At 41.4% G+C, this 19768-nt stretch overlaps 1 protein-coding gene across 1 annotated transcript in view; it reads left to right on the forward strand.

Moving 5' to 3' along the window:
- rhoj (ras homolog family member J) overlaps positions 1-18513 on the forward strand; it is a 53363-nt gene extending 34850 nt beyond the window's left edge. The window contains exons 3-5 of the mRNA XM_078234239.1: positions 3617-3781; positions 4350-4445; positions 7016-18513. Coding sequence (XP_078090365.1) covers positions 3617-3781; positions 4350-4445; positions 7016-7162 — 408 coding nt within the window. The 3' untranslated portion in view covers positions 7163-18513. The remainder of the gene's footprint in view (positions 1-3616; positions 3782-4349; positions 4446-7015) is intronic.
- Positions 18514-19768: the final 1255 nt, after the last annotated feature.

Genomic DNA, 19768 nt, shown 5'->3' on the forward strand with positions numbered 1-19768 from the left:
AATGTTGTCTGATTTCAAGAAGAAATTAGATATAGCTCTTGGGGCTAAAGGGATCCAGGGATATGGGGGAAGGGGGAATCAGGATATTGAACTTGATGATAAGCCATGATCAAATTGAGTGGCAGAGCAGGCTCGAAGGGCCGAATGGTCCATTCCTGCTTTTGTTTCTATGTTTCTGTCCCTTTCAATGGTGTTTCAGCTCTCAAACTTGCACCCAACTGGTTCAATCAAAGGTGTGGGCAGTCGGGCAATAGTGCACTGAATGCAATTAACTGAAGACTGATCACATGGCTCTCAGCATCCATTAATTAACATTAATGGACATTCATCTCCAGCACTAACAGCAGGCACAAGGTTTCTTCCCCTGTTCATGTCACTAATGTGAATGACTGCATTGTTTAACCAGCGCAAACACTTTCATATTTTTCCCCATGAGCAACTGGCAACAAAGGTGAGAGCTGTGTTCTTTTACAGCTGGTAGGATTCCTCAGTGCATCATAGATGTTCGCCTTAATGGGCACCTGTGTGGTGTTCCTTAGCCTCCATGAAGTGGAAGAGAAATCTCATCCATGTGGAAGCCATTTGTGACATGCAGAAGATAATAGTGCATGAGTAACTGGTCGCTTTCCAGGCTGCTGTCGTATTAAAGCAACCCATTATGCTCGGATTGGTCCACCTACCCCTGAGAAATGCCTGATGCGAAAGGGATTATAAACTCTGACCCATCCAGAGTAAAATCCCAATGTTAGTGAATGAGCATTATTGAATGGAGACATGGGACCAGATGGTGATTTTTAAAACATAAACCAAGCTGGGTGGGTGGTTGCGCCTGCATGGTCATTGGGGAAACTTGTCCTACTTGGAAGTCCCGACCTCATTTGCATTCCACTGGCAAGTACTGGACACCGGGTATGTGCACCCCTGCAACTGGTCATTTCTGAATGAGGGGAAAGCCAGTTGACTCCCACAATGAGTTAGTTGCCGGTTGGAGTCTGAGGTGGGGGGAGAGGAAGAGCGATAGTGGCAGGGGTGGGACACTCCTGGAATTACCTCCCTAACAGCATTGTGGGTCGACCCACAGCACATGGACTGCAGCGATTCAGGAAGGTGGCTCACCACCACCTTCTCAACAGGCAACTAGGGATGGGCAATAAATGCTGGCCAGCCAGCGATGCCAATGCCCCACGAATGAATTTTTAAAACTTTCTATGCCCCCGGGGTAATCCCTTTACCAAATGCCCGGTCCCTCTTTACTTCCCGATTATCTGATGGAGCCAGGGTAGTGCCCTGGGGCAGGCATGACTGATTCTCCTTTCTTTAGCTGCCCGCCTTCAGCTGGTTAGTTTCTGAAAGGCACAGTGACCTGTCCACCCTTTTAAGAAATTGAACCTTTAACCATGAAAACCTCTTGACAAACTTTTCAATTAATGTAATTGGCTTCAATTGGCAGGAGAGTGGGATTCCTGTCTTGTCCTGTTCACACCACCAGCCTCTCCCCGCGCTGGCGGTTGTCGCTGGTTCTAGGGTCATCACTATGCCCAGCAGTTGATTTTTACAGGACCATCCCGACCTCCTTTTCCGCTTTGGGGGTGGAGGGAACGGGGTTGAGGGGGCTTTGAAAATTCAGCTCTTTGTGGATTTTGTAGTTTCATTTGAAATTAATCAACAGTATTTGAGCTGTACTTGCATTAATTTTAAAAAACCTTCATTTTGTTAACATAAGAACATAAGAAACAGGAGCAGGAGTAGGCCATCTAGCCCCTCGAGCCTGCCCCGCCATTCAATAAGATCATGGCTGATCTGAAGTGGATTAGTTCCACTTACCTGCCTGATGCCTATAACCCTAATTCCCTTACCGATCAGGAATCCATCTATCCGTGATTTAAACATATTCGACGAGATAGCCTCCACCACTTCAGTGGGCAGAGAATTCCAGAGATTCACCACCCTCTGAGAGAAGAAGTTCCTCCTCAACTCTGTCCTAAACTGACCCCCCTTTATTTTGAGGCTGTGCCCTCTAGTTCTAGTTTCCTTTCTAAGTGGAAAGAATCTCTCCACCTCTACCCTATCCAGCCCCTTCATTATCTTATAGGTCTCTATAAGATCCCCCCTCAGCCTTCTAAATTCCAACGAGTACAAACCCAATCTGCTCAGTCTCTCCTCATAATCTACGTCATCCATCATCTATGTCAGTGGATTATTTTCATCTTATGTTTAAAGATGGGTGGCACAGTGGTTAGCACTGCTGCCTCACAGCGCCAGGGACTCGGGTTCAGTTCCGGCCTCGGGTCGCTGTCTGTGTGGAGTTTGCGCATTCTCCCCATGTCTGCGTGGGTTTCCTCCGGGTGCTCCGGTTTCCTCCCACAGTCCAAAGATGTGCGGGTTAGGTTGATTGGCCGTGCTAGATTAACCCCAGTGTCAGGGGGATTACGAGAATAGGGCATGGGAGGGATTGTGGTCAGTGCAGACGCGATGGGCCAAATGGCCTCCTTCTGCACTGTAGGGATTCTATGAAACCATTTGTTTTTAAATGCCCCATTAAACCATTGACTCTGGATAGGAAACGTCCTTGATTTAATACTTCAATCATACATTTTTGGAAGTAAAGAAGCACTTTATTCATTTGCATCTTCTTTCGGTCACTCCTATATTGTACACTGTTATGTTTAGGAAATTGGAAGAATGTGAGTTCTTTGTCTTATACACTGATTTTATCATCAACACCTCTCTTGACGATGGTATCAAACTAGCTTTTAATAAACTTTGGGCGCTCCCGTTACCCTCCTTCGCACCAGTTTAAAAGCTGTGAGTGTGATTTTATTTCCACATCCAAGGATGCAAGGGTTGTTTTGTCCCGTGTGAATTTGAGACAGCAGCTTTATAATTTAGCAAACCTTGTCAAATAGCTTAATTCAGCAGGAAAGAGTTCCCATTGCACCTCTTCAGTCAGCAAGATAGCCAGTTCTATCAATATTGAAGCATCACTCATTAAAGTGTAAATTGACATAATGGTGTGCCTCGGGTAGATTGATTTTTAGGTCTCTGGTTCCTAATAGACCATCTCAGGTAATAGACTTTTGGAAACACTATTTAAAGAAAAATGAAGATCAGCTGACTCATTAAATAGCAATGTAGAATTCTAGCTTTTTAAACTGCATAAATATCCGCTGATAGAGTAAATTGATGTGGTGAACATTCGTCTTATGACTTGCGCACTGTTTTGTAATATACCATTTGAATGTTCTCGGAAATGAGAAAATAAAGATAAATTATCCAAGTGCAATAGACATAATTCACGTCATGGATACTTTTAATTCACGTAATGGGTTTCACAACTTGAGAGCAGTCATTAAAAACTGTTTACCTGCTGAACAATGGTGTCTAGCTGGTTATTAGACCGATTTTAAGACAGAATTGTCCATTTAAACCAATTGCATGTCAACATTAGAGGCGATAAATCTAGCCACGTGGGCTCTTCTGTGAAAGTGATTTCTTAAATGTTGTTTTGGTCTTTCAAAGTTTTGCAAGGGTACAAGCAAAATTAATCTCCAAATAAAGAAGAATAGATTCAGGTTGGTGGATTTTAATGCTCTCCCCTCCTCTTAATTCATTACAGGAAGACTACAATCAACTGAGACCTTTCTCCTATCCCAACACTGATGTGTTTTTGATCTGCTTCTCTGTGGTAAATCCTGCATCTTACCACAATGTGAAGGAGGAGTGGGTAACTGAACTGAAAGCATGTATGCCGCATGTGCCTTATGTCCTGATTGGAACTCAGGTACGATCCCACATTAATGGGTGTTAGTCTCATTCTAACCCAGTTTCTTTGCAAGGAAATATTAGCTTTCCATTAAAACCCTGATTCTCTCTGGTTGATATTTTCCATCAAGAGAGATAATCAGAAAATTAAGAACGGATATAACACAAATGTGATGTGGCCACATTTGGAGCATGATGTGGAGATGCCGGCGCTGGACTGGGGTAGGCACAATCAGAAGTCTCACAACACCAGGTTAAAGTCCAACAGTCTTACGTGGTAGCACGAGCTTTCGGAGCGCTGCCCCTTCACCCGATGAAGGGGCAGCGTTCCGAAAGCTCGTGCTTCCAGATAAACCTACTGGACTTTAACCTGGTGTTGTGAGACTTCTTACATTTATAGCAGTACTTGAAGGCAAATTATTAAAATGCCTTTTCGTAGGTCGCCACCTGTGCTTCTCGCTGGCATGGGGCATTGAGTTATTCTGTGGAAATTTGCATTCCTAAACATGTTGGGGAAATAACAAAGTGTTATTATACTTAAAAGTGAATATGAAAGTCTAACGTTATCCCATCAAATGTATTTTCAGATTGATCTAAGAGATGATCCTAAAACACTGGCCCGATTAATTCATATGAAGGAAAAACCCATTACATATGAACAAGGTGTGAAGTTGGCTAAAGAGGTAATTGTGTTTTGGAGATTTTTGCATCACATCGTTATGCTTTAGGATTCTGAATGCATTTACAATTAGGCACCTCTTATGTAGGACCATATCTTTTTACTGCCGAGACAGTTCATACTAAAAAAGTAGGGAGGGAACAGGGAATTACAGACTGGCTGGATGCAGGGATCTTGTTTCCTCTGGCTGGGATGTCTCGAGCAATGAGTTTCAGTCTTGGGATACAGTGTAGGACTGAGATAGAATCCTACAGTGCAGGAGGAGACCATTCAGCCCATCGAGTCTGTACCGACCACAATCCTACCCAGGCCCTATCCCCATTTACCCTCGCTAGTCCTGCTGACACTAAGGGCAATTTAGCATGGCCAATCCACCTAACCTGCACATCTTTGGACTGTGGGAGGAAACCGGAGCACCCGGAGGAAACCCACGTTGACACGGGGAGAATGTGCAAACTCCACACAGACAGTGACCCAAGCCGGGAATCGAACCCGCGTCCCTGGCGCTGAGAGGCAGCAGTGCTAACCCCCAAGGTGAGGAGGAACTTCTTCACTCAGAGGATGGCGAATCTGTAGAATTCACTACCACAAAAGACTGGGGTGGCCAAGTCACAATATATTTAAGAAGGAAATATGTAGATTTCTAGACTCTAAAAGGTTTATTTATTAGTCATAAATAAGGCTTCCATTAATATTGCAATGAAGTTACTGTGAAGTTCCCCTAGTCACCACATTCCAGTGCCTTTTCGGGTCAATGCACCTAACCAGCACATCTTGGCAAAGATGCCAATGGATATGGGGAGAGCTTAGGAACATGGTGCTGAGATAGAAGATCAGCCATGATCATAGTGAATGGTGGAGCAGACTCAAAGGGTAGAATGGCCTACTCCTGCTCCTATTTTCTATGTTGCTGAAGTCAGCAATTAAAGTGAGTGTATATGTGATGGAAACTTGCGTTGTCTGAACTGTTCTCCAAACCATCACTTGATAGGGGTGGCCCAGTGGCACAGTTAGCATTGTTAGCACTGCTGCCTCACAGCGCCAGGAACCCAGGTTCAATTCTGGCCTCGGGTCACTGTCTGTGTGGAGTTTGCATGTTCTCCCCGTGTCTGCATGGCGTTCCTCCGGGTGCTCCGGTTTCCTCCCACAGTCCAAAGATGTACAGGTTAGGTTGATTGGCTATGGTAAATTGCCCATTAGTGTCAGGGGGATTAGCAGGGAAAATACATAGCGTTACAGGGATAGGGTCTGAATGGGATTGTTGTCGGTGCAAGCGTGATGGGTCGAATGGCCTCATTGTGCACTGTAGGGAGTCCATGATTGATGCATTCTGGATAACTGGGCAGAGGTTTCTATGCGAGTTACTATTAAAATTCCACTTTGGTTTTTTTAAAAAGCCTTTAAAAGTGAAACTTCTGAAGTTTTCTTCTAAATTAAAACATTCATCCAAAGTGCATATGTATAAAAGTATCTTAATTCCCAGGAAGTTCAAAGGAAATGTTCTCTCAGTTACAACATAACAGATAAGCTGACAGTGAATGCAATGAGCCACAATGGAGTGCTGTAACCTGACCAGTTTGGGCATGCCTTTTTTTTTCTCTGGTTAGTGTAGTTTTGGAAAAACTTAACTTCCTTGTTCACTATTTACATTTCAAATGTTATCAGATCTGATAGTCCTCCCTTCGTGACTTTGATTTGTGCTGCAATATTCTAAATGTTTGGTTAAAAGCCAAGAACAATTTAAACCATAAAGCTGTCTGATTCATACATCAATAAGTCTGTTGTATGCCTTTTTAAAAACTTATTCTTTCACGGGATGCGGGCATCGCTGGCTAGGCCAATATTTATTGCCCATCCCCAATTGTCCTTGAGAAGGTGGTGGCAAACTGCCTCCTTGAAAATGCTACAGTCCCGCAATGCTGTTAGGAAGGGTGTTCCAGAATCTTGACCCCCTGACAGTGAAGGAACATCGATGTATTTCTAATTCGGGATGGTGCCTGGCTTGGAGAAGAACTTGCAGGCGGTGGTTTTCCCATGCAGCCCCTGTCCTTCTAGGTGGGTAGAGGTCGCGGGTTTGAAATAACATAAATAAGAACATAAGAACTCGGAGCAGGAGTAGGCCATCTGGCCCCTCGAGCCTGCTCTGCCATTCAATAAGATCATGGCTGATCTTTTCGTGGACTCAGCTCCACTTACTCGCCCACTCAACCCTTGATTCCTTTACTGTTCAAAAATTTATCTATCCTTGCCTTAAAAACATTCAAAGAGGTAGCCTCAACTGCTTCACTGGGCAGGGAATTCCACAGTTTCACAACCTTTGTGTGAAGAAGTTCCTCCTCAACTCAGTCCTAAATCTGCTCCCCCTTATTTTGAGGCCATGCCCCTAGTTCTAGTTTCACCCGCCAGTGGAAATAACCTCCCTGCTTCTATCTTACCTATTCCCTTCATAACCTTATGTTTCTATAAGATCCCCCCTCATTCTTCTGAATGAGAAGGTGCTCTCACCAGGTTTGTAACAAAGCAAAATCGATTCTTTTTTTAAAAAATTATAATTTGTTTCCTCGTTCTTTTCAGATCGGAGCGCAGTGTTACCTAGAATGTTCCGCCCTCACGCAGAAAGGCTTGAAAGCAGTGTTCGACGAGGCAATTTTGACAGTGTTCCATCCCAAAAAGAGGAAAAGAGGAGGTGCAAAATGTCGTGTGTGTTGTGCAATTATATGATGCAGTGGACGAAGACAAAGGAAAGTTGATTACAAGAAAGAGAGTTCCGGTTGATTAATAGGGTTGAAGCTGATTGTTAAAAAAAGAAACAGTAAGCTGAAAATATTTGGAGGAAGGAAAGCATTTCTTTCCTGGTTCCTTACTATGATGAAGAGATGGAGAACGGGTCCAAGAAGGAACCAGCTGCAGTAATGGACTAACTTAAAACTATCAAACCTCACGGAAGTCATATTAGTTTACTGCTAACTGCTGTTCACTTTTCAGATGGCCGGGTGTGCATCTTCTCTCAGGCCTGGCTGCAAAGCACTGAGCCATTTGTTTGAAAATGTCTGTTGTTCTGGCACGGATGTTACTGGGAAGTCCGAGGAGCAAAAGAGCCAAAGGTGCTAGATCGAACACACTGAAGCACTGCAGCGGAACCCTCTTACTTTTTTGGCTTAAGTTTTCTCGTGGCCTTAATGCAGCTAAATGATAAGCTCAGCTAACGCAATTTAAAGACCTCAGTGGTATTTGTTCATACAGTACTGCCTTCCCGAAGCTGGATGAGCATTAATACAACTTAACAGTAGGCACCTAAACACTTGTAGCCATGTAAAGGTGAATTGAGCAACTTATCGTACAAGCCATTATTTCGGAAGCACGGTGATAATGGCCACGTGTCAGGATTAGCAAGCTAGCATAACGAAATAACACCAGCACTACATTTAGAATTAAAAGCATAAGATTTGAAAATGGGATCATGATGTCCTATCTTTTCTAACTCCACAACAACTTAACTGACCAACATCATTCTCTCACTAGACTGTCCGAGCAGCCCAACTAACTTTTTTGTTGCACATCTTTGCTTTGGTGATTTTTTGCTTTATGGCCTGTCAGAGGTGGTGTGCTTTACTCCATTTTTAGGAATATCTTGCTCTGTTTTCAGTTCAAAGTAGCCTGTGAAGTGAATCCCAGGTTCGTTAAAGTGCGCTGTTTGGGGGGAAAAAAGAGCAAGTCTCCTTGGTGATTGGGTTGGTAGCATTTTGCATTGCAGTATTGACGCAGACCCTGATTAGGTGATGGAATGTTGCCTGGATTCTTTTAACTCCAATGTGGAGGTGCTGAGCCCAGGGCAGGTGTGTCCTTGCAGGCGGGAGAGAATGTTTTGAAAGGGTTTCCAACAGTTCGTTCTCCTGCAACTGCAGTTCAGAATTAGCAGAAGTCCGAGATCAAGTCACTGCTTTCCAATTCAGCTACAGCTGATATGTAGCACAGTTAAGCCAGAAAGTAGAAATGGGGAGGAAAACAAATTTATCTAAGCAATAAGTAAATTAACTATTTTCCAGCACTGACTTGCGTTGGAGCAGTTAGCTCGCTTTGGGTCAACTTGTGCTTTCCCTGCACCTGACCTCTACTGCTGCTGTCCTAAGCAGACCTGTGGATGGCGAGAAGATAGTCTGGTGATAAATCCCTCTTGATATACTCCTCCAATGGGTAAATGTTACTCACATCAAATTGTGTGTTTTTCTTTGGCCCCAAAAATACAGTTGAAATTTTCTTTTCTCAAAGCACATTGTTTAACAGATGGATGCAAGCTGCCTTGAATTACAGTCTTCAGGCCAAATATAATTAAAGGAATTTGTTTTAGTTAAGACCCAGTGTAAAGGAACAGGAAGAAAATGACATTAATGTATCGATGAACATTGAGGTACATATCAGCGACTCTCGCAAAATCTGGTTGGAATATCTGCATTTTGTACCTCCATTCAGCTTTAATTCAGGTGCTGCTGTAATTCCAAAATAATTCACTTCAATTGATGAAGCGTATTGGCCCAGAATTTGTCGCGAGTTTGGCATCTTGCACTGTGCCCGATCAGTTAGATTTTTTCCCTCACCCTTCACCCCCAGGGAAGGGGTTGGAATTACAAGGTGATAATGGCACAGGGATGTTTAGAACGGGGATGAACAAAGTGACCTACACTCTGACTTCTCAAACAGTGAGATTCAAGTTCTGAGGAGCGACGGAACAATAGGGTGGGATCGAACCAGAGAAAATAGAGAAAGATGAAAATGTGAAGCAAGATTGGATGGAGAGAGAGTGAGAAAGGACAGAAAGTAAAAGTAAGAAAAAATTAAATAAATTTTAATATCCATGGTGTTACTTGTCCATCAACTTTTGGTGAATTATAATTCACAGGGTATCTCTTCCTTGCCTCAAGTTGCTAGATGATTACACACTTGATAATGGCAAGTGCTACTAAATCGGCCATTATTTTGGTAGCAAATTCTGGGCTGTTAATAAATGCCAGGTAAAAATATAGCTAGTCTGTATCATTTACATTATGATTTAAGTTATGCAAATACTTAGTACTTATAGATACTTACAAATTAGATAGATTTATCACTTGAAATCAGGATTGTGCTGACAACTGTATTACTCCCTGTGTATCGTGCATATGATGCAGTAGAGCTCCAATTTAACTTTAGTTGTGTCGAATAATTTTAGGCAGTTCCAAGAACTCTCAAGTTTTGTTTTTTTCTAAAACAGCAACACTGGCTCAGTCAGGAGATTGGAATCATCTTGATTTGATTTGCTAGATTAAGTCTTTCAAAATATTTTTACCAGCACTATCAATTCTGCCATTAAGCCAATTGGACCTCAATCTGTATTTTTAAACATTTACATAATGTTTACCAGAAGTTTCCTGGATGCTTGGAAGCATATTGTTGGCATTTTCCAAAGCTAGTTGAGTGTTTCATTCATTTTCCTGAATGCTAGCTGAGTGTTTTGTTTATTAGAAAGATCCTGCGCAGTTTTTAAAAATATGTTCCAAAATTCTCTTCATTTGCTCCAATTACTTAATTACATTAGCTCGTATCATCCTGACCAGATCTTTGCATCAGTGCTAACTGAATGATTAGTTACATTCCAGTCAGTCACCTCTGGCTCTTGTTAATTCTGTTGTTGATAAGAGCTGACCAGGGAGAGTTAACATTTTATTTGCATTTCTTACACTTGCAAGTGGCCACTGTTGACTAGGTTGACAAAGATCAAACCTTTTCAAGAACACTGTTCAGGAGCTAATTTTCTTAATTGTCACAGTAATGATGTGAATTTGGGAACACCACAGGTTAAGTTAATAGCTAGCCAACCAGCCAAAAATCTCCTGGAAATATTGCATATGGAAAGTTTTTATTATTTCCTCCAGTATTTATTTCATGCAGTTAACATATGAATATAAGCTAAACAAAGTCAGGAAACCGATTTGGAAAGCGAGCGTACGAGCTGCAGACGTATAATTGCCTGAATTTTACTGTCACGCCTGCCCCGAAATCGGGGTGGGCGAACCTCGAAGAACGGCATTCTCCATTGGCCTCGGCAGGATCTTACGAACTTCGGGGCGGGCGAGGCAGTAAAACCCCGGCAATGCCTCCAACTCCGAGACACCGTCTAGCTCAAAAGATAATCGAGAGGAATATCTGAGTAAACTAAAGCTACCAGGTCACGTAAGATGAGGAAGGAGGATGGAATCAGAAAATAATCGAATAAGTAATGTGTTTTAATCTTTTTTTTCCTCTCTCGAAGAGATTGGCACAAAACGCCACGTGGAAACAAACGCTGGAAATAGTCTCAATGTGAAGACAATCTTAAAAATAGATAAGAGTTACACTTCTAAACGCAGATACACAAGAACTGCGAATTGATGAATTCTAAAATGAACAATGCATTAAGTTTGTACATTCAGAAAATGTTGTGCAGTAACTGTCCATCTAGGAACCCATAGTAAGCATATGGTTTTGTTGGGGGACTGTATTATTGCATTTTAGTGTTCTGCCAACAGCGCATTCAAGCAAACAGGAAACATTTGGTTTCAATTAAAACCGATGTAGATATATCTTTGTGCAATGGGGGCTCTGATTTAACCAACCTGTTATATTATATTTCGACAGATCTAACCACCCGAGTATTTGTTACTCTTGTTTTTATTTGTCTCAGGTCTGCAAATTTTGTTTTTCAAGAGACAATCCACTAAGCTATTTTAACTATTGTGTTCACATTCATACCGATAACCTGGACATTGCACCTTGGAGTAGGAATCCAACTTTTATTTCATGCGTGGAAGGGCCATCGGCATTTGTAAGTGATGAGGTTTTTTTTTCTGACAACCGAAATAAAAGTCGGGATTACACTCTTGAGCTTGCATTCTTTTTATTGTCCGAAGAGCAATGTATCATCCTTTTTCCCTCATCTGTTCCATTAAGTCCAACAGGCGAGTCCAGTAATATCTGGTTGAATGAAGCAATCCATACTTGTTGCTTTGTGAAATTCACACAGGTAATCATTTAGAGCAGCAATTAAATATATAGATATTAAATTTGGCTTTAGCAAAGACACTTTATTGGATTTATTTAATGTGCATTGACAAAATATGAATGGTGATTATTTCCCTGGAGCTAATGGATGGTTAATTTTAAATGATTAGTTGATGTACTGAACTTAGGGTGGGGGTGGTTGTTATATTAAAAGCTAATTCCAAAATAAAGGAGGCAACCTTTTTACATTCTAATGGATACAAAACCACGGGCAGCCTGTTTCAAGTTACTAAGGGCAAAGAATTAGTAGTAGATAAAGAGGGATAATTCTCAATTAAATTAAACCCTGATCTTGTGTACTTTGTCCTTACCTTGCACGCGTTGACATTGGCAATCCCAGCAGCACGGTGGCACAGTGGTTAGCATTGCTGCTTCATAGCACCAGGGACCCGGGTTCGAATCATGGCTTGGGTCACTGTCTGTGCGGAGTCTGCACGTTCTCCCCGTGTCTGTGTGGGTTTCCTCCGGGTGTTCCAGTTTTCTCCCCCCAGTTCGAAAGACGTGCTGGTTAGGTGCATTGACCATGCTAAATTCCCCCTCAGTGTGCCTGAACAGGCCCCGGATTGTGGTGACTAGGGGATTTTCACAGTAACTTCATTGCCGTGTTAATGGAAGCCTACTTGTGACACTTAGAAAGAAATAAATACACGCAGCAGTTGCTAACAAGATGAGTTCCCTTGGGCTGTTGGCGCTATGTAAACACATCAGGACATTGAGCGAGATGGGTATTTAAACATGCTTGGAAGCACCATGCTACAATATATTTTCTAATACACTCGACCTTTTTGCAGTTGTAAGAATACATTTCTTTGACACAAAGGATAAATCTCATTCAAGATCTTGGAATGAGTGCTGGACATTCGTCTTGGAAATAATTTTATTTTTTAAATGTTGCAACTTGAGTTTAATTTTTATGCAAGGAAACGTACACTTGCCCCTCAAGAAAACTGGTCAACTAAACTTGTCAGCAAGTGTATGATTGCTTTCACTTGAACACGATAAGGTAAACGGCCCATAAAAATGGAAATGAAAGTTCGGTCTTTGCATGGTTTTAAGTGAAGGGCATTTTGGTGCAGCAGATACAGGTTTATAGCATGAAGTTAAAATGGAAGTGACAAGTCTGGTATCTTTGAAAATTGATGGACTCATCAATTGGCAATCCCAAGTTCAGCTTCTTCCCTCTTCCTTCCTCTGGGACCAAAACCACTTTCTTCCACCTCTGGCAGAATTAATCCCTCCACCCCATCTCCTGCTGTCCGTGCTTTCACCATCGGCCGCTGTGGCCAGAGGAGCCACCTCATTCCCTCCACTAACTTCAACTCATCCAAAGTGCTGCAAGCCTGCAACTTCCCCTACGCTTTAATTCCCATGATTCCAGCATGATCACTAAGCTTGCTGCGTACTGCTGGGTCAATTTCAAAATATCCATCCTTGTTTTCAAATGTGTGTGTGTGTCCTGTTTTATCACGCTCTTCCTATGAATGCACCCTTTGCTCTCCCGATACTGAACTTCTCACTCCTTGCTGTCCACAATGGACAACTCCATGGTCTGATGCTTCCTGTTTTAATTTGGTTCCAAATTGTATTTTGATTTTAACATGGCAATCTGGAACTCGCCAGGCAGATTAACAAGGACATTCTGGTGATTGATCAGCTTGTTGGAAGCAAACAGTGTCTGTCTACTTGTCATTTATTGATGAATGGTTATAATATAAAATAATTTGATATTACAACTATTTCTAATATATTATAATTTGATGTGGCTTGATAATATGTCGATCCAATGTGCAGTATTTTTTGCTGTTGAATGCTGATATGCTGCTGCCTCTGGGAAACCTCAATTCTGCATCCTTTGTCTTGATGCCTTGCCCCCTTCTCAAAAATCTCTACCTCCCTTTCGGCAACAACACGTTTGGTTGTCCAAAGCAGCAATTCCATCCCATTCCCCTCATCGTTTCCCGTGCTTTCTGTGCACCAAACCCATTTCTCCCTCATTGCCAAGTACCCCGAGATGTCTTCCTGCAAATGAGCCATGCTCTATCAAGCCAACTTAATAAGAGCATCTTGGTGAAATGTGCACGCCATCATCCTCAATCCAAACGAAGATCAATTGCATGCCTTCTATTTAAAATGGTAATTCTGTTGAACAATATACAATAATCAGCTGCTTAACTGGAATGGAGTAGACAAACTGAGACGATAAAAAAAGTTTGAAGTTTATTTATTTGTGTCACAAGTAGGCTTACATTAACACTGCAATGAAGTTACTGTGGAAATCCCCTAGTTGCCACACTCCGGCGCCTGTTTGGGTACACCGAGGGAGAATTTAGCTCGGCCAATGCACCTAACCAGCACGTCTTTCGGACTGTGGGAGGAAACCGGAGCACCTTGAGGACGCAGACACATGGCGAATGTGCAAACTCTGCACAGACAGTAACCCAAACCGGGAATCGAACCCGGGTCCTTGGCGCTGAGAGGCAGCAGTGCTAACCAGTGTGCCACCCCACGAGATGAAGATAAAGATGAGGCAAACTGACCTCTTCACCATGGGAGATTAGTGCAGGCGTAGAAAAATAAAAGGATCCTCATATCTGCTAAATGTACGCAAGAATCCTGAGGATTGCTGACAGCCAAATCCAGTCAGCTCTCCAATGAATGTGAATCAACAGGAAAAAACTAAAAAGTTGAATTTAAGTACACATAGGCTTGGTTTGAAGGGAGGAGGTTTGGGAGTTTTCAGCCAGTGTAGCAAGGTTGTTCTTGTAATCTAGGATTTTTCAAGGCAAGGGGAGTATTTTTGATAAATGTATACCAGTATGTGAGCGGCTCTGGAACTTGTAATTTCTCATATCTTTCTGGGCTCAACAGCAATAAATACTGAACATTGGATCAACATATTATTAAATTACAAAATATTGCAGCCATTCATCAATAAATGACAGCGAGACAGACACTGTTTCCTTCCAACAAGCATTAGCTGATCAATCATCAAAGCGTTCTTGTTAATCTGCCTGGCAAGTTCCAGATTGCCATTTTAAAATCAGAATGCAATTTGGAACCAAATTAAAACAGGAAGCATCAGATAAATAGAAAACAGCTAGAGGTCCCTTTGAGTATATTTGCGAAACAAATAGGACATAAAAACAAAATTACAATACATTATGTTGCAACAATGAAAACCCTTCAAAAGTAGCTCACTGGCTGTAGAGAACTGTGATGTGTCCCGTGAACATGAAAGGCGCTATACAAACGTACGTATTGTGCGCAGGAATAGACCAGTCGGCCCCTTGAGCCTTCTCCACCATGCAGCAAGATCATGGTTGATCTGACTGTCGCCTCAATTCCACATTCCATCCCTTCCCCAATAACCCCGACTCTTTGGCTCCCGCACTGGAAAAGATCATCAACTTTACTTCTAATTCCCCCCCCCCCCCCCCTTTCCTGCCTTCACATGATCCAACTCTGATTCTTCCCTTCTCTGTTTTCTTTCTCCAGTTCTGGGAATCCTCAAGCTATCAACCAATGTTCAGTATAAGCCCATTAGCTTGCCCAGATACCTTAACTACAATTCTTCCTACCTCAGTTCCTGCGAGGACTCTATTCCATTCTCATAGTTTCTCCACCTCCATCCCATTTGTCCTGATGTTGCAAACTTTCCATCCTAGCATTTCTGACATATCCTTTTTCCCTCAACCATGGATTCCCATCCTCGGCCGCCATTTTTAGCAGGGACCTTGACTGTGTTCATTCCATTTCCTGCACTTCTGCTCTCGGCAATGCACCCACTCCAATGCACCCACTCCTGTCCTCACTTTCTGTCTCACCAGCCCCCTTGTTCAACGGATAATTCTCTGTCATTTCCCTCCTCTTTCAGAGACCGTTCCCTCCTGGTCCACTCCTTCATCTACTCTGCCCCATATTATTTCCTCCTCCTTTGCTGGGTATATCAACGCAAATCTTTACTTTCAATAATAAAATGAAGAATACCTGTTTGTGGTCCAGATACAATTACTCAAGTAATCAGCATTACTAAGTAATCCATCAGAAATTGCTGGTTGTAATTTTCGTAATGTCCAATTCACTTTACTTTGTGAATATTCTCCATGGAATCGCTACCTGTTTTTTAATTGCCTGCTGCTTCCTGAACTCATTTGCTTTCACGTTTTGTTTCGTTCATAAAATTGCAATCAAGGATGGGAAGGAACTTGTGGTGATAGTCAAATGCTCACTGAACGGAAGTGATTATCTGTCTAGCTGACATTATTGATGAATGGTTGTAATGAAAAATTATTGGAAATGGTGTTAATAGCATGCTGCACAAACGGATTGTTCATTTATTAGCGGTGTACTGTAATCGAGAACCCAGGAAGGACTTTACTGAGCACTGCACTGAACTCCAGTCTCTCAAAGATATTTTTAGATGACACAGTCTCCGGAGCCTGACATAATACCACATTAAAATGGTATTGATGGAAATCGGATCCACTTTAAAGTAGTGCCTGCGCAGGCTGAAAAACCTTTTCATTCTTAGTGCAACTAATTCATTGGCTGCTGATTAAGAAACTCAGTCTCCCAATACTTGTACAGTTGTGAGCCTGTGGCATTTTCTGAAGAGTTTCTCAGCTTTTAAATGTTTGGAATCTTCCAGTTACCAGTTTAATTATCTGGTCAGGGAAATGCGGCGCTTTTCTCACATAGAAACATAGAAGATAGGGACAGGAGGAGGCTATTTGGCCCTTCGAGCCTGCTCCGCCATTCATCACGATCATGGCTGATCATCCAACTCAATAGCCTAATCCCACTTTTTCCCCATATTCACACCACTGATGCAATTTCTCTGAGCGTAGCAGGCATTTTCCTGTCAGGTTTGCTCCGCCTAGCAATGACCGCCTTCTTTTACGAACTTGAAGAACAGTAATCTTTTGCCGGTAAAATAGTCCATAGGATTGTCCATAGGTACCATAAAGAGCTAATTTGATTCTGCTCAAGACGCATAATTTAACTTCACTCAGGAGAAAAGAAAACTAGAAGCATGCACGGTATAGTAATTTATCTGAAAATGCATTATATAAGCTGAAAGCTGTGTTGCAGAGCGCACAGTGTTTTGGTAATGATTACTTTAACGTTCTTAAAACCCTTATGCCAATTTTTTGGCAAGCATTAACATTGCCTGGGTGTCATTGTATGGTTTGTCAGCAGCCCCAAGTTAAAATTGAGGCATAATTAATCAAAAAGAGTTTCACAGGGATTCTAACTGCTGGGATCCTTTTTTTCTGGGATCTCTCTATCAATCATACTGTTAGGAAATAAATCAACTCTGGCATTCTTAACCAGATGCTGTTGGCTTTAACTGTATTTTGGAGTTACTCTTGTCTGATGTCAGTACCCCTTCCAAGCATGTATTACCAATTATGTTGTTAGTAAAAGTGTAAATGTACCAAAATGCACAGAACCAAACAAGCAGATCTTTGTAATTATTTTTTAAAACCATCTTAATGGTGAAATGTCCTTCTTGAGAATTAGAATGATCAATGAATAAAATGTTGAGTACATAATTTATATCTCTGACTCTTGGGAAAGTAAGAGCTAATTATACAAGGTTGGACCGATTACCTTTAACGGACAACATCTTGTGGAGTTTACTCTTGGCATAGTGCAGTATAATAGACATTTGATTTATTTGTTTCAATTTAACTCTACAACATCTTGTGGGAGTTTAGTATTGGCACAATGCAGTATTTTACACATTTGATTGGTTTCACTTTTACTCTACAGAAGACTGCTGCTTGAATAACAAATCATCAGAAACAATAGCTACAGAATTGAAATGCATTTTTGAAACATACTTTGGGTATAATAGGTTTTCTAGTTATAAAGTGTAGCTTTGCGTCAATACTTCTCACAATGATCCAGTACCATGTTTTTATTTTCAAATAAAATATTCAATTGCAAAGACAACTGGCTGGTGCATGTTTATAAGTATTAATGATAAATAACTACCAGTCAGCACATTTGAGGATTATTTCTTTATCAAATAGCAGATCTCCACAGCATCCATTCATAATTCCCAGCAAGTTTCGACTCGTTTTTAGCAAAGCAATTAGAATATTAATTATCTTTCGAGAAACTAATCTGGGTAAAAGAGTAAATTTGAATTTTGAACATCTCAAAACACCACAGTGTTTTACACATTTCTTTTCGAAATTAAGTTTGTCTGGCTAATCAAAAGGCAAGCTGACTTTAAAATAGAATCGAGTAACGTTATTTCGCAATATAAATGAGTGAATTGTAATTGAAAGATCACCACTATCGCTTGTGCATGATTTATAATGTTAAAACAGTTTGAAACTGTGTCATTAATAAACCCTCATTCACATTTTTCAAACTATTAAAACGGAATATACCATTGACCTGACATCTAATCAAATCAAAGGTTTTAACTACTGCACTGTATAATGCTAAGATCTAAATTATGTGAGCATTATTTTAAAGCCTATATAGTTTTCAACCATGACCCAGAAGATGATGCACTTGAAATAAAAATTAAGTTGTGTTATTAATGTTTTATTTTCACTTTGCACAAACTATTAACCATGAAATCCTGTATGACATAAATATTGGAAAATAACTACAGTTTTATTGGGCAGAATTCTGTGCTAGGAGCCTCTAGTGTATCTAATACCTTTGCTGACAGTATCCAAGTACATTATCCTTTTTAGTGCCTTACTATTGTTTCCATGTATTAGGTAAATGCAGGTATCAATGTTTCAGAGGCAGCAATAACTTGAACCCAATAGAAATGCAAATTTCATATAATTTAACCTTATTAAAATACGAAAGGCAACTTGTAATTAGCATTTGTATACTTAATTCCATATTTGCTTTTGATTTCTATGCAACAGATTTAAGTACTCACTATTATGGCAATTGCTTTGTACCTTTAATTTTGTATAATTCAGTTTTATTGTTTTTTGATGAAAGTAAAAGTTTATTGGACATCTTTGACTAGCTATTTTTTGTTCTCTCACCGCATCGGGTGCTTTGCTAAAACCGCAGATATGTTCTTTTGACTCCTTTGCGGGTTTTGTGGGAAGTTTTTATTTATGCCTGCACAGAATGGATAGCATATTATTTATTTCAGAAACCCGTTATATGTGCAAGTGATATCCATTCTTCATCCTTTAACATGCAGGCAGACACTGTAGCAGTAAAGCTGTCAAAGCGGCACTAACTGTGCGCTGCAATTGCCTTCCTAGTAAAGCTCGTGTTTTGAAGACCCAGACAAGGTTGGCAGATGATGACCGAGGATTTATATTTAATTAAATTATCGCAATTTAATATAATTCCACCTGCCATATATACAAATCCATCAGGTGGGGGTGTTTGGACAGAGCACTCCTTGAAGTACACAATCAAGCTTCATAGCCTTTAATGTGATGTCAAACCGAGTCAAATTCTAAACTTTTAAACAATTCTCTTTCTATTCATTGTTAAGGAGTTTGTGGTTTACAAGCTAAGTGTTTTTTAAAACTTTCCAAGGTTTGCATATGCCAAATACAGTAAATTATAAATGAATCAGAACAAAATCGTAAGAACTAGGAGCAGGAGTGGGCAGTTTAGCCCCTCGAGCCTGTTCCACCATTTAATATGATCATGGCTGATCTCATCTCAGCCTTAACTCCACTTTCCTGTCTATTCATCATAGCCCTTCAAACCCTTACTAATTAAAAATCTGTCCAGCTGCTCAAATTTACTCAAGTCCTGGCATCCACCACGTGATGGGATAGTGAATTCCACAGACTCTCCACCCTTTGATAGAAGGCACGGTGGCACAGTGGTTAGTGCCAGGGACCCAGGTTCAATTACGGCCTTGGGTGACTGTAGAGTTCTCCTGTGTTTGTGTGGGTTTCCTCCCACACAGTCCAAAGACGTGCAGGTTAGGTTGATTGCTCAGGCTAAATTGCCCCTTAGTGTCAGGGGGATTAGCAGGGTAAATACGTGGGGTTACAGGGATAGGGCCTGTGTGGGATTGTTGTCACTGCAGGCTCAATGGGCTGAATAGTCTCTGCCGAATGGGTAGCACGATGGCACAATGGTTAGCACTGCTGCCTCACAGCGCCAGAGATCTGGGTTTGATTTCCGGTTTGGGTTACTGTCTGTGCGGAGACTGCATGTTCCCTCCATGTCTGCATGGGTTTCCTCTGGGTGTTCCGGCTTCCTCCCAAAGTCCGAAAGACATGCTGGTTAGGTGCA

This window comes from Mustelus asterias, chromosome 18 (assembly GCF_964213995.1).
Source record: "Mustelus asterias chromosome 18, sMusAst1.hap1.1, whole genome shotgun sequence".
Taxonomy (NCBI): Eukaryota; Metazoa; Chordata; class Chondrichthyes; order Carcharhiniformes; family Triakidae; genus Mustelus; species Mustelus asterias.